At 36.7% G+C, this 15,698-nt stretch overlaps 2 protein-coding genes across 5 annotated transcripts; both read left to right on the forward strand.

Annotated features, from left to right (window-relative positions):
• Window positions 1–158: 158 nt before the first annotated feature.
• Window positions 159–3,426, forward strand: pgls (6-phosphogluconolactonase). 4 transcript variants are annotated; one of them, XM_030142373.1, is made up of 6 exons: window positions 159–252; window positions 772–1,063; window positions 1,165–1,272; window positions 1,371–1,472; window positions 2,463–2,603; window positions 2,948–3,426. In XM_030142373.1, exons 2-6 carry the CDS (start codon window positions 800–802, stop codon window positions 3,092–3,094), a joined length of 762 nt encoding a protein of 253 aa, XP_029998233.1. In that variant the 5' UTR covers window positions 159–252; window positions 772–799; the 3' UTR covers window positions 3,095–3,426. The 4 variants fall into 4 exon arrangements, with proteins under 4 accessions (XP_029998233.1, XP_029998231.1, XP_029998234.1 ...); XM_030142371.1 differs by having other exon boundaries at window positions 786–1,063; XM_030142374.1 differs by having other exon boundaries at window positions 165–252; window positions 790–1,063.
• A 1,678-nt stretch (window positions 3,427–5,104) lies between these two features.
• Window positions 5,105–15,312, forward strand: colgalt1a (collagen beta(1-O)galactosyltransferase 1a). The gene is made up of 12 exons (XM_030141504.1): window positions 5,105–5,489; window positions 9,478–9,588; window positions 9,675–9,792; window positions 10,350–10,484; window positions 10,602–10,806; window positions 11,664–11,783; window positions 11,959–12,035; window positions 12,168–12,274; window positions 12,378–12,510; window positions 12,595–12,722; window positions 12,811–13,017; window positions 14,047–15,312. Exons 1-12 carry the CDS (start codon window positions 5,278–5,280, stop codon window positions 14,312–14,314), a joined length of 1,821 nt encoding a protein of 606 aa, XP_029997364.1. The 5' UTR covers window positions 5,105–5,277; the 3' UTR covers window positions 14,315–15,312.
• The last annotated feature ends 386 nt before the right edge of the window (window positions 15,313–15,698 follow it).

The following is a 15,698-nucleotide window of genomic DNA, read 5'->3' on the forward strand; positions in this document are numbered from 1 at the left end:
AGTAACATGTTTTTAGGTGTTTTGACATTTACATATTTCAAACAGCTCAAAAGGCCAGATTTAGCTACTTAGTCTTCTGGGACTCAGTTAACCATAATGCAATGCGGCTTTCAGATCGGATGTGATTGGCTGGTAACAACTCGTTTCAGGAAGTGGCTCATGGATTTACATTTGCCGACTAAAAATATCCCTCATGACTACCTGCCGTTCTGTCCAGTGAAACATCTTTATCGGAACTCTGTAGTGCATAAGGTAAACAGAAATAAGAAGCACTTATTTGAAATAACTGGTGGTAAAATATATATTTTTGATTCAGGGTTGTATAGTCTCCAGTCGTGTCTTTACACAGAGTGGTGTATTATATTAAAGCGGTAAAGTAGTTAAAATAACTATACCAGGGGTCAGCAACCCTGGTCCTAGAGAGCAACTACCCTGCATGTTTTAGATGTATCCCCCTTCCAACACACCTGACGGTTGTTATCAGTCTTCTGCAGATCTTGATGATAGGCTGATCATTTGAATCAGGTGTGTTGGAAGAGGGCTACATCTAAAACATGCAGGATAGTGGCTCTTTAGGACCAGGGTTGCTGACCCCTGAACTATACCATACATATAGAGCTTCAACATGCTCAGTTTATGAAGTACACTAGAATTTAACAGGACAATACAAAGGAGTATTTGCAGACATCATGGTGACTTGCAAAACTGTGTGGTAATACAAACTTCCTTGTTGCTCAAAATCTGTTTTCTTTCCTCCTCTTCTTCTCTTACTGTTCTTAAATCAGACAGCAGCACTCCCATGGCAGGCAGAAGGGTAGTGGTGTTCCCCTCAGCAGCAGAGCTTGGCCCTGTGCTCGCCCGTCTGGTGACATCTCGGGCTGAGAAGGCCATCTGCTCCCGTGGCAGGTTCACCCTGGGCCTCTCTGGAGGCAGCCTCGTGTCCATGCTCAGCAAAGAGCTGCCGCTCCTCCCTGACCTGGACTGCAGCAAGTGGCTGGTTGGTTTCTGTGATGAGCGACTGGTTTCCTTTGATGATCCAGAGAGCACATATGGATTGTACAAGGTATTTGTGCGGAATGATTTGTTTTCATCATGATTACAGTGCATTCATGTATTGTATTCTGACTCTTTGTGTAAAATGTCATCACTTTGTTTCTTTTCCAGAATCAGTTGTTTTCTAAGGTTAACATTCCTGAGAGTGGGATCTTGGCCATAGACAGCTCCCTGTCAGTGAACGAGTGTGCTGAGGATTATGCCCGCAAACTGAAGGAGGTGCACCCACTTGATTGATATATCCGTTCTAACTTAAGCCTGTTGGACTTAAATGTTTTGGTGTATATTGATGGTATTGCTTGGCTAATTTCACAAAGGCTTTCCCAGACGACCCCATTCCTGTGTTTGACTTGTTACTGCTGGGTATGGGACCTGATGGACACACCTGCTCCCTCTTCCCAGATCACCCTCTGCTGGAGGTAAGAGCCATACTTGTGCTGGATGCTAAATTGTTTTTTTTATCATCATCATCATCATTATAAATATGCACACATTGCAAAATATCACGGTGAATAAGAAAAATTATTTTATTTACATACAGCATGCAATCCCACTAATATGAACATTTGAGAACATGGGTCAGCTATCTTCAGTTTAACTGATGTCAGTTTAAGTGTGACTGACTTGTTTATTCATCCCATTTCACCATAATGAACATTATTATCACATATTGCAGATTTTCTTTATTTTATAGTGAAACGACTTTGCCCCTTACAATAATTTTTTTTCTGTATGTTTGTTGGCTTGTTCTGCAAAAGGAGGAATGAGGATTTTTTTTGTTTTGTTTTGTTTTTTTTAATTCAAAATGCTGATTCCCGGTACCCCGATGACTGAAGGATAAGCCACAGTGAATCTCTCATGAGTCATCTTTGTACATCTTCTCTACTGTTGATGAAAGACACAAATTAAAGGATTTCTAAACCAAAATATTGCACTCCCATCATAGGCTTTCAGACAATGTCAGTGTATTTGAAGAATGTCTATATTACACTGGTTTTGAAATTACAGGGTCCTGAGCATATATGAAATGTTACCGTACATTCTAGCCACCAAATATAGAAATCTGGGTATTTTTACTGTGGGCATATGAAACACATTATCTTGTTTAATTTTTGCAGGCCTACTAATCAGTCTGGGGAAATGTTGGAGTGTACATTTTGATGTGGTTTTTGATTTGCTAATTACATGTCTGTTTTTCTGTACATTTTAAGGCACTCCCTCGACCAGATCATTGATAGGTGTTATAGGAGGCATATGTTGACCCTTGTGGTCCGTACTGTTTCTAGTAGTTAAACATCTGTGAGGGACTCTTATGTCAAATCTTAGAGGTTATACACTTATAGTGTTTGGTCGTGGTTTTCACTTTGTGAATGTTGATTGGTTTGGCTTTGGGTGTACCCCACATGTAGGAAACTGAGAAGATCGTGGCACCCATCAGTGACTCTCCCAAACCACCACCACAGCGGGTGACTATGACTTTTCCAGTTGTGAACTCAGCACGCTGTGTGGCTTTTGTATCCACAGGAGGAAGCAAAGCACCCATTCTAAAGGTGGCGTTCACACACTTATGTCTAATTTAAGCATTTTCAGTAGAGTGGTGACCATATTTTGAATTTCTCCTTGGGGATTAATAAAGTAAATCTATCTATCTATCTATCTATCTATCTATCTATCTATCTATCTATCTATCTATCTATCTATCTATCTATCTATCTATCTATCTATCTATCTATCTATCTATCTACAATCTTAAAATATATGTGTTAATTGCTTAAATAATAGTCAAAAAAGACTGTACAGTTTTATCAATCACACAATGGCTTGGCAGAAAACAGGTCAGTGAGTGCTCTAACACTGCGTATTGTAATTTAATACCATTTCCATTTTCTTGCAGGAAGTGCTGGAGGGTAGAGAGGGTCCAGCGTTCCCGGCAGCCCGTGTTGTACCGACTAACGGCGAGCTGTTCTGGCTTGTTGATGACCCCGCAGCTGCTTCTTTGACTATCCAAGTAGAGAGACTTAGTTCAGGAGCCAAACTGTAGAACATTCTGTCTGATATTCCAAACAAAGGCAAGAAATCAAGATGAGTTAACTGAGAGCAGTGCACTACATTCCTACTTTCACCTGAAGATGTTGTTCATGTAGGAGCGATAGAGAGATAGAATATGAGATGAATACAACACAGAGGAAATACAGTAGTTTTTTTTGTTTGTTTTTTACTAATAAATCTGTCTGTGTGTGCATTTTTCCATGTGTGGTTCTGAGAAAATGATCATGTAAACAAGATGTATTTTGTACAAGTCTTGAACAACCCAAGATGCTATGTTTGATCTGCTTTCTCACCAACTGGAAAATAAAGACATAAGTTTTTTGGTTTTTTTTTTAACTTTATTGAAAACATTTAAGTATACAGTACAAAAATTTGAACAAACAAGATGTCAAAAAGGAAAAAGCATTTGAACATATAAGTTTAAGAAAATAATGAAAGATACAAAGCATAATATACAAATAATAGTATAAAAAAGTAAATAAGTACAACAGAGTTCAGTCAATATTAAAGAATTGTTTATAAATAGCCAGGGTGTTAGAGCTTTTTTTTAAAATTATGGATAAATTCTAAAGATTTAATAAAATTTACACATTCCAATCAGAAGATTTTAGAATTTGGGTGTGTTTTAGTGTATTTATTTTTATGTATATGAAATTTTCCAAATAAGATGAACAAATTTACAACAAATTCTAAATTGTGAATATCATGTTTAAAATATGTAATTACATTTTGGGATGTTATAGTTATCTTATTATTACTACGGTGGTCCACAGGTGCAACAGCCCAAAAAATTATCCACTAGCCCAAAAAATTATCCACTATAAGAAAAAAAAGAACAGTGTAAAAAAGTATCCACTATAAGAAAAAAAAGAGAACAGTGCAAAAAATTATCCACTATAAGAAAAAAAAGTGAACAGTGCAAAAACTTATCCAGTATAAGAAAAAAGAAGAGAACAGACCAAAAAATATCCACTATAAGAAAAAAAGGGAAGAGCCCAAAAAATATCCACTATAAGAAAAAAAAAAGAGAACAGGCCAAAAAATGATCCACTATAAGAAAAAAAGAGAACAGCCCAAAAAATTATCCACTGTAAGAAAAAAAAGAGAAAAGCCCAAAAAATTATCTGCTATAAGAGGAAAACAAAAAACAGAACAGCCCAAAAAATTATCCACTATAAGAAAAAAAAAGAGAACAGCTTTTCTTATAGTGGATATTTTTTTGGGCTTTTCTCTTTTTTCTTATAGTGGATAATTTTTTGGGCTGTTCTCTTTTTTCTTATAGTGGATAATTTTTTGGGCTGTTCTCTTTTTTCTTATAGTGGATAATTTTTTGGGCTCTTCTATTTTTTTCTTATAGTGGATACTTTTTGGGGGCTGTTCTCTTCTTTTTCTTATAGTGGATAATTTTTTGGGCTGTTCTCTTTTTTTCTTATAGTGGATACATTTTTGGGCTGTTGTCTTTTTTTTCTTATAGTGGATACTTTTTTGGGGCTGTTCTCTTTTTTTTCTTATAGTGGATAATTTTTTGGGTTGTTCTCTTTTTTTCTTATAGTGGATAGTTTTTTGGGCTGTTGTCTTTTTTTTCTTATAGTGGATAATTTTTTGGGCCGTTGTCTTTATTTTCTTATAGTGGCAAATTTTTTGGGCTGTTCTCTTTTTTTCTTATAGTGGATAATTTTGGGGCTGTTGTCTTTTTTTTTTTCTTATAGTGGATCATTTTTTGGGCTGTTCTCTTTTTTTATAGTGGATCATTTTTTTTGGGCTGTTCTCTTTTAGTCTTATAGTGGATAATTTTTTGGGCTGTTCTCTTTTTTTTTTTTTTTTTTTTTTTTTTTCTTTCTTATAGTGAATCATTTTTGGGCCGTTGCACCTCTGGGCCACCGTAATTTTACAATTTTGGACCAGAAATTAAAAGACTGTTCACATAAAAAAGAATAAGTGTAGAGTAGTTCTAAAGACTTATAAGTGCTAATTTGCCATGTGTTTTGTGTCATCATGCTGGCTGGTCCATCCCCTTTAAGCACATCCATCCGCCCCTTTAAAACTCAACTTCGCAGTGTTGTCACAGAAGGACGCGCGGCGCACATTCACTTTCCTGCAGGGATTTGTCAACACGACCTACATTCTCTTTTACTATTTACATCACACATAACATACATCAGCCTTGTTGTGAGAATGCTCGGACTCCCCTGCGTCCTGGTCCTCCTCCTGTCCTGCTGCAGACCTGCCTGGGGATACTTTGCGGAGGAACGCTGGAGCCCCGAGTCTCCGCTGCTCGCTCCCCGGGTCCTAGTCGCCCTCATCTGCAGGAACTCCGAGCACTCCTTGCCTTATTTCCTTGGTACCATTGAACGCCTCAATTATCCCAAAGACCGTATGGTTTTGTGGTAAGTTGCTACTAGATAATATTTTCCTAAAAGCATAAAAAAGTGGAGTTGGAAAGTTTTCAGTGTCTGATTTTAACAATAAACTAGATTCAGGTCATGACTCTGCTCCCAATAGGTGGTCCATTTTTGTGGGGTTGAGATGGGGGATAGAGGTGGCACTGTGTCCATAAGAGGAGCTGTGTTTTTATCTGTATACGTGGAGAGGAGAGTAGGGGAGGGGGCTGCTGTTTAGACCATGAGGAGGAGAGGGGGGGGGGGGGGGGGGGGGGGGGGGGGGGGGGGTTATGCATTAACATGGAAACCACTGTTATGTCTGCACTTCCCATTAACAAACATGGCTTAAGCCCACTTCTTGCACTCCTTTCTCCTCATTTTTTATTTTTTTTATTTGAACAATGAACATTGAACAGTATATATACATAACACTGGGTTACAAAAAAATGTTTTTTGCAAGTTGTCTAGGTTTTTTCATTTGAATTAGGACCATTTTGCACCGCTAAATCCAAAAATGACATCTGTTTTTCTCAATCAGGTCAGATTTTTTTGCTAATTTGATTTTGAAAAATTTGATCTTCTCACAAAATTGATGACATTTTTGTGACTTTATCAGTTGATTTTTTATATAGTTCTCACCCAAAATAGGTTTTAAGAGAAAAAAAATCATTTTCTAACAGGACTCCTGTTAGGTACAATGGTGTATTCACCGCAGGTGTAGCAGAATACGTCAGGCTTATTTTTGCAAGATCTTCTAGTCGAAGCCATTTCATTCACCTGTAATATTAAAAAAAACATTAATCATAAATTGGCAAAAGTAAAATCTTCAGAACTCGTTTATTGCAAGAAATATGAAAGAATTTTGTATCATATGATGTGAAAATGCCCATAAATGTAAGCAAAAATGTTAAAAAGCCAATATGTAGTATAGTTCAGAAAGTTGACCTGATTGAGCAAAATTAATGTGATTTTTGGATTCAGCACACCAAAATTATCCTAAATCAGCTCAAAAAACTTAAACAATAAATTTGTTGACCAGTGTAATAGTATACAACAAACAAGGATAGAAAGTTTCAGAATTCACAGAATATTTTACATTTCAAATATACAGAAATACATGTAAGTAATTAAACATTAGAAAAGAAAAAAAAAAAATCGCTTGAGGGATAAATAGAAATTATACAAATTAAATAAGATTATACACTTGACATATTTTTTTTGTTTTATTTGCTTTAGAATTTATGATGTTCCTCAAATTGTCTACATAATTGGGAAAAAAGGGCTTTAAAAACAGTAATGTTTGGACGTTGGTGTGCAAATTTGGAGCAATGAATGTGAAATTTGGCAAAAATAATCAAAAGATTGATAATATATCATTTTTCTGGTGTTGTTTTATCAATTTGTGATAGGCCAAATAAAATGTGTTGAAAGTTCAATTAACATTAAGAGTCAATTTTTGTGTTTATAAAATTATTTAAATCAATCCAAAATATATGTATGTTGGTGCAATCCCAAAATAAATGACATATTGATTCCTCTGCGTTGCTGCAAAAAGAACAAAGAGTATCAATATTTTTAAAAATATTTTACCAGATAGGTCTTCACTGGATAACATCTATGGATCAACTTAAAAGTAACTTCTCGTATCTTATTAGTAACAATAAATTTCTTTCCTTTCTCCTCATTTTACCCCTTCACCATATGTTGTCTTGATGTCAGAGTGCAGATGCTGATACAGTAGTTTTATGGGTCAGATATCTGCACAGATGAGGAACTGGAAAGTGTGAAACAAGGATTATTTCCCCAAAGAATCAACCAACAACCAACCTCACTTTATTTTGTTGTAGCTATTTAACATTCTGAGGTATTGACAGTTAAAACATGTTGACATACAGTTACATTGCTACTAAGGGTTTCAGAAAATATCGGTTTCGCAATATATCGTGATATTTCATTTCATGATACTGTATCGATATTTTTTGGTATTTATTCAAATGGAGATATGGTGGATGTTCATGTTTTTCTTTTTTGTGTTTCTTTTATTTCTATATTCACATGGGTATTTTACTCTGTTGTTTGTACTCAAAAAGTAGTATTGCGATATTGCAGGTCATGCACGTAGTTTTTTTTTTTTTAATGATAACACTGTTTTGTTAAATAATGGTTATTTCAATCATCCTAACAGCACTTTTTACTGTCTGAGAGGCAGATGCTAGTTCCTTTGTTGGGATCACACAAAAATAACGTTATGATGTTGGATGATTCGGGGACTGTCCGCTATGCATTCTATTTACAACTAACAGAGTATGAACATTTGAACAGGATCTTAAACTGTAATGTCTGTAAACATAATTTTATTTATTTATTTTATTTATTATTAATACAATTTTATTTTTACAGAGGAAAGTTTTGTGATATAGTATTAAATCCTGTTCTGATCAAATAAAAATTGGTTTAGTATTTGTGCATATTTCTGGTATAATTACATTTTCCCGAGAAATATTCTCTTAGAAGATGAAACAAAACAAAAAATATTGCCTTGCTAACAGTATCATGATATATCACGATATATTGTATCATGGTCCTTTATATTGTGATTTGTATCGTATCGCCACATTCTTGCCAATACACACCCCTAACTGCCACTAAAGTTGCTGTTTGCATGCTAAAATGATGTAAGTTTACCTCTTTTGTGCAGTATTATAGCTCACTAACTGTGTTTTTTCTTCAGTACATTTCCAAAGCCTGCAACCTGTTGTTGGTGACTGCAAATGTGGCTTTCTGAGGATGTTATAAGCAAATTAAACATCTGTCTCTGTGGTCAGATTCTAGTTGTGTAAGTAAAAAGAAGTGCTGAGCCCACCCGCGTTCATACCCTCAGAGCTTTAAGCAGTTTGCATTACTGCCTGGAGGGCTCAGAGAGGTATGCGCTGTATACACCAACCACAGGCCATTTTATGTGTAATATCAGCTAGTTCTACTTCATTCGTTTGCTGGACATTAAACTCTGACTCTTATTTTACACGTACCATCAGTCCAGTAAGCTAGAAGTAGGAAAATTCAAACAACTTTGTGATGTTGTAAACGCCACAAGCTGTATACGTTTTCCTGAAGCATTTGCAGCTGTTTGTAAGCGTGCCAAAACCTCACATTCAGAGTTGGCCAAACTGTCATTTAAATCTTTTGTGACTGCAATTAGCACTGAATTTCAGCCCTACTGAAGCAATGACAGATCAGCTGTAAGTTAAACGGCTTTGTGGTAGGTGTATGGTGCTCTGAACATGCACATTTAGGAGATAGTTTCAAAGTTTGCGTTGTACTAATATTTATTTGAGCTGAACATGAACAGGAAGTGTTTAAGGGTTTGGAAAGACGGACAGAAGGGGAGTTGGGAGATATGGTTTAGCAAGGAGCTGCAGTTTTCTCACAGGCTCATGTGAAATCTGTCATTACAATCCATCTTGGCTATCGTCCACCTGAGAAAACTCAACTGGCTTTAGTGCAGATGTTCCTTTTGCAGCGAAGACAGACTTTGCATGGCATGGCTAAAGAGAAGAGAGGATGCTGTTTTATAGCACGAACATGTAATGAGTGTCATCTTAACATGAGGTTTGCTTTTCTTCTTAATTAGATCAACCTTTTTCTCACACAAGGCTTCAACTCTGTATCTATTGTACTTCTTGAATGCAACTTCTGTGATATGATATTGTTATCTTGGGTTAAATTAATACAATATTCTTGAAAATCTGATGCAATACTCCAGGTGCAGTGTTTTTGTGTTGTGGTGTTGGTATCATTAACACTCAGGTAGGTTCCCAGACCTGTAGACAATGAGCCTACATAAAGTAAACACTGGGCTATTGTTGTTAAAGTATTGGCATCGACTTTCAGCTCTTGTTGCAACATGAATCCAGTGTGGCATCTGTGCTACTGTTTCACCTTTCTTGTTGATGATATTGAATGCATCTCATTGACATTTATGTTACACTGACAGGGTAGCCACTGATCATAATGAAGACAACACCACTGAGATTCTGCGTCACTGGCTCACCAAGGTGCAGAGCCTTTACCATCATGTGGAATGGAGACCAAAAGAGGAACCCAGGTAGGTTCATTTTTAGCTCTATGTTATTAAAAACACTCTCGGGGGAGAAAAATGTAATCTTGAATATATGCTTATTTTTGTTGTAGACATTATGAGGATGAAGAAGGGCCCAAGCAGTGGTCTGACCTCCGTTATGAGCATGTTATGAAGCTTAGGCAAGTAGCACTGGAGTCAGCTCGTGAGATGTGGGCTGACTACTTTATGGTAGGTCAACAAAACTGCTGTTTACAGGCACAAAAATGGACAAAAATATGGAAAACAGCTTTGCTTTAAGTATCGAGCCAATGCCTCTGCACTTTGTTGTTCAGCAATAGCAACAGAAGAACTTCCTGACAAGTAATTTAAGCAACATGAAGACTGTTTGAAAAATGACCCAGTTATATTTTTTTTCCTTCTTTTGGTTAAATCTGATCTAGTCTTGTTCATCTAGAGTTCTGTTGAACCTTGTTTAAAATATAACCTTGTGCACATTTCTATTTGTACTCCTCAGCCCTGCCCACATTGTCTAACTTCAGTAAGCGGGGTATAATTTTGCAGCACAGTATATCCAGAATTGCAATAATTTAGTGCTGCAAATCTTTGGAAATGCTTTAAGCCTTCCAACTTTTCGTCACTGTTCTGTAAATGACTAGTCTCTGATATTTTAATTGACTATCTAAGTTTTAGTCCACACTTCTGCCTTGCTCAGCATTTCTTTTGAAGATGCTTAAACTTCTCTGTTGATACAAACTCAGTTCTTCTCCATCTTCTTCCTTATGTAGTTGGTGGACTGTGATAACCTCCTCACCAATACTGATGTGCTATGGAAGCTCATGAAGGAGAACAAGACCATCATTGCTCCAATGCTTGAATCTCGTGCAGCTTATTCCAATTTCTGGTGTGGAATGACCTCACAGGTAAAACTTTAATGACTATATATACACTTATGTTTATGTCTGGTGTTTTCAGCTGCTCTAAATGAATGATCTTAAATCTTGCTTGAACTTAACTGTTAATCAAACTGACTTTTTCAGGGTTACTATAAGCGCACACCTGCCTACCTGCCCATGAGGAAGCAGGTGCGAAAGGGCTGTTTTGCAGTCCCAATGGTTCACTCCACCTTTTTGATAGACCTCAGGAAAGAAGCATCCAGGCAGCTGGCATTTCATCCACCACACCCAGAATACAGCTGGGCTTTTGACGACATCATTGTGTTTGCTTATTCTGCTCGGATGGCAGGTATTTTACACCAAAGAAAGAGGTTGCAGGTTTACCTTTAAAGCCAACTTGAAACCGATAATAGTGCTAGTTACTTTTGACATGTTTTGTGCAAAATCAGAAGTCTAAGGAGGATGTCCTGTTTTATAAAGTCCCGTCTTCTTTGTTTGGTTAAAGATCTATACCTGTAAATGTGCCGTGGCATGTAAGCGTGCCATGAGGAATCATCAGGTGTGCCGTGGAAGATTATCCAATTTCACCTGATTTGTACTCTAAGCGAGTGGCGTGATCTATATGTACGACCGCATGTGCCAATGATCCACTCTACAACAACATTTGCCCTTTGCAAAGTGAAAATGAAAGTGAGCCAGCCCCGATGCGGTGCGTTCTGTTGATAAACCCGTAAGCCAGGGTTCTGTCCGAGGGGTTGCTGACACACCCCTCTCAGCTTTCTCATTCCAAACACTCCACGTCTTTCTTCAATTCCTGCAAGAATATCAGCTTTATGTTCAACTAAACAGGCCCAGGTTTCACACTGAGTAAATAAATTGAGACTAGATTTGCATTATATTGCAACAAATATACTTTTGTGACATTTTGGTTGGTGGTGTGCCTTGTGATTTTTCTAATGTAAAATATGTACCACGGCTCAAAAAAGTTGGGAAACCCTGAACTATCATATAGGTCCCCTGCAGGAGATATAAGAAATGTTAAAAAAAAAAAAAAAAAAAATAATCGATTGACTATGATTACTAGGTTACATGCAGCACTGGAGACACATAAAAGCATCTAAAATTTGGCATAAATATTATCTATCTTTAAGTGTATTGTAAAGTTTAATGAAAATAACCAGGAATGCCTTGCTGTCCTTTTTACAGATGTTCAGATGTTCATATGCAACAGAGAGACTTATGGTTACTTACCTGTGCCGCTGCGTTCCCATAATACTCTACAAGATGAAGCTGACAGCTTCCTACACTCCATGCTCGAAGTAAACGGTGAGTAGTTTGTATCAGACTGAATGCTTTACTTTTACTTCTACCTCCATTTGTTTTACTGGCTTCAAGTCTGTATTCTCCCTCCTCCTGCTTTATCTTATAATGACTCTCAGCATGATCATTCTGCAAATACATTTAGACCATTTCTGCATCCATCTTCCCTCTCACTGTGTAGTGCGAAATCCCCATGTGACGCCTTCCAAATACATACGTGTCCCTAGAAAACGACCCGACAAAATGGGCTTCGGCGAGGTGAGTATGAAGGGGTGTGAAGATGGAAACTGCAAAAATGGCCCCACTTTCCACTTCTTTGCTTAATGGCTTCACCTGTGTTTAGAGATAGGACACTACTTTTGAGTGTTTTTGTCGTTGCCTCTTGTCCAGGTGTTCATGATAAACTTGCAGAAGCGGACTGACCGCAGAGAACGGATGCTGAGGGCGTTGTACGAGCAGGAAATAGCCTGTAAGGTCATTGCAGCTGTAGATGGAAAGTAAGTTTGTTTAATCAGTTTGTTTGTTGATGTTGCCGTGCACCTTTGTTACTGGACTTGTTCTGTCAGTAGATGTTAAATTTATTCTGTTATACTATTTCAGAGCAATGAATGTCAGTGAAATTCATGATATGGGCATCCACATGTTGCCTGGATACAGTGACCCGTATCATGGTCGCCCACTGACAAAAGGAGAGCTCGGATGTTTCCTATCTCACCATAAAATCTGGAAAGAGGTGAGCCCTAGTGGGCAGTTGTGATGTATTCTTGTGATTTGTGAACCTCCAGAGCCTCATGAACTGAACTGTTTCTGGTCGTAGATTGTGGAGCGGCGCCTTCAAACCTCTTTGGTCATTGAGGACGACCTGAGGTTTGAGGTCTTCTTCAAACGGCGGCTGATGAACTTAATGCGGGAAGTGGAGGAAGAAGGACTGGACTGGGATCTCATGTAAGTTTGTCACAAAGAGGACATTAATTTTTGCTTTGAGTCTCCTATGTGTGTTCAAATTGTCAGGTCTTCTTATTTCTTCTTTCAGTTATATAGGTCGAAAACGGATGCAAGTGGATCGCCCAGAGAAAGCAGTGCCTAATATACACAACCTGGTAGAAGCAGACTATTCCTATTGGACACTGGGCTATATGATGTCATTGCAGGGTGCTAAGAAGCTTTTAAATGCAGAACCACTGAAGAAAATTTTACCAGTGGATGAGTTTCTTCCAATTATGTACAATAAACACCCTGTGTAAGTATTTTAATTAAAAGTATAGTACAGACATATCACATGTGGGTGAAGTCAAGGGAAGGTTAACATCTGGTCAAAAAAATTAAATGACAATAATTTACACCAGACTTATATTTTTGGGTAGGTAATTACTTATATTTTCAGGAAAATGTATTTTGAAATGAGAAAAAATTTATGAAAAAAATTTGAGGAGTTTAATGAGTGTGAATGTTTGGAAAGTGACAACGTTTTCTGCCATCATTCTGGGTTCATTTTATAAATTCTCATACATAAACTAAATTTATTCCAAATACATTGAAATTTAACTATTATATTATTTACATCATATTATATATTATCATATATATTATTATGTATTATCATATTATATTATATAACACACAGGATTTAAAATTAATAAATGCATATATCTTTGCAAAATACATTTGACTGTAATGTTAATATTATTTGTATGTTGTAAATATTGTAAAAAAAAAAATAAATAAATAAAATAAAATTATATGATATTGATAATTTAAATAAAAAATGTTTAATTTGATATTTACTTTTGTTGTGCACCCGGGAAGTTTTTGGCTTTGTCTATCCATGACACTGCCATTTTTCAAAACTTTTGCTATTTAGGTAAGATCATATATATTTTGTCCTCTAATCAATTATTAAGTTGTAAAATAGAGGGTTTAAGGTATACACTGAATACATTTAAGGATGAAAATGTCATAGGAACTTCACTTTTAAGAACTTTGTAATTCTCGCAAAAAATAGACGTTCATTTTTTTGTCCATCTGTGACACAGCAGTTTTTGATATTTTTGATTTAAAAATATTTGAAACTAAAATTTGCCCTTGGGTATGTTTAAGATGGCATTTAGACCTTTCCAGTTACATGTTATATTTGTCTTAAACTTGGCTGGTTCAAAAGTCATGAATCAAAAAGCAGTGTGCTGTCCATCCGTGACGCCCTTGACCTCGCCTACATGCTCCTACTACTGAATGTTGTTTGCTTCTGTTGACTTTACCTTCTCTTCTGCAGGTCTGATTATATGGAACAGTTTGAAACCAGGAACCTGAAGGCGTTTTCAGCAGAGCCTCTTCTAGTCTATCCAACCCACTATACAGGTGAACCAGGCTACATTAGTGACACTGAGACCTCCACTGTGTGGGACAATGACAAGGTCCGTACAGACTGGGACAGAGCGCGCTCAGGAAAAACTCGAGAACAGGCTGAGATCAGCACCGAGGCTCAAAACTCAGATGTGCTCCAGTCTCCTTTGGACAGTACAGCACGAGATGAGCTATGAGAGGAGCTATTCACTGATGCAGCTTTTTTTTTTTTTTTTTCATCACAACAGGGATGCGACATCAGAGTGTTTTGGGGGATTTAATTCATCCAAATGTGACAAGTTGAGAAGGGATCGGGTGTGTCCACTGTTTCCCGTTATTTTGCCCGTCTTTAGTTCTTACTTAAATAAGGCACTAGACTTGCCATTTGGAATGGCATTTGCAGTACCCAACTTCTGTCTGTCATACAGAAATTAACTTTTGCCAGTAGAGAATGTAATTAGACGGTTACATTTCAGTCATCAGACAGTTAAGACGTCTTGATTCAATGTGACTTTGAAATGCTTTTCTTAAATCCACAAATTATTTAATGCAGGCATTCCTGTTTCAAATCAACTCACCAGTCATTTGAAATGTAGTGGTTAATCCACTTTGATCTTGTTATTTTCTCTCTTTAAACCTCAAAATGCGTGCCCTTTTTTTCATGAATCTCAAGCCAGTACATGTTTGCAGAGCTTTACCAAAGCAAAAACAACACGCACTTACAGGCAACAGTTTATGTTAACATGGGACCCATAACTTACACTTACACCATAAAGGCAAAACCACAGCTATACAGTCTATATAATACAGTCTAATGCCGCCAACCAGCTGTTGACATGATTATATGTGCGACTAACCACTGAACACGCCTTAAAGTCAGTGGTTTGGGAGGAACATGTTCATAAATGCTCTTTAAAGTTCCCTCAAAAATAACCCACATGACCGTATGTAAACGTGCCACCTTTTGATTGTTCTCAACTCAGTTAAATCCCATTTTTTTAGGTGTGTTGTCAACTTTATCACTAATCATCACCACCTTTTGATTTTTTTTACAGACTACTTATTCTGTTCAGGTTTCTGTTTCCTATTAATACACTAGATCTCCCATGAAGTTGATTTATGTACGAAAACTTCACCTGCTGTTCTCACACAAAAATGCTATGCAAAGAACAACACAATAATAAAATGTTTTATTTTTAAAAAGTTACATTTGTTTTTTTTTGTGTGAGAGAAACACATCTTATTTGTTAATGTTTGTGCCAAATTTGTGCAGACAGAATAACCACTTCACTAACCAATCATATTATTTATTTATTTTTTATTTTTATTTATTTCTCTTTTTTTTTCAGTATAATACAACCCGATCTCCTCCGGTTGAGACGCTAGAAAAAAAATACAAGAACAGAAAACAAACAAATGAAAAGAACAGCCTGCAGAATATGTTTAGGTTCCTTAACAGACACGTTTTTCTCTGAATGTCACCCATTTTCCTCAGTTTCTTATAAGATTCAAGATTCACTTTATTGTCATTCAACACAATACCAACACAGATATAGTGCAAAAAAAAAAATTACGTTTCAT

The sequence above is a fragment of the Sphaeramia orbicularis genome, chromosome 8 (assembly GCF_902148855.1).
Source record: "Sphaeramia orbicularis chromosome 8, fSphaOr1.1, whole genome shotgun sequence".
NCBI lineage: Eukaryota > Metazoa > Chordata > Actinopteri > Kurtiformes > Apogonidae > Sphaeramia > Sphaeramia orbicularis.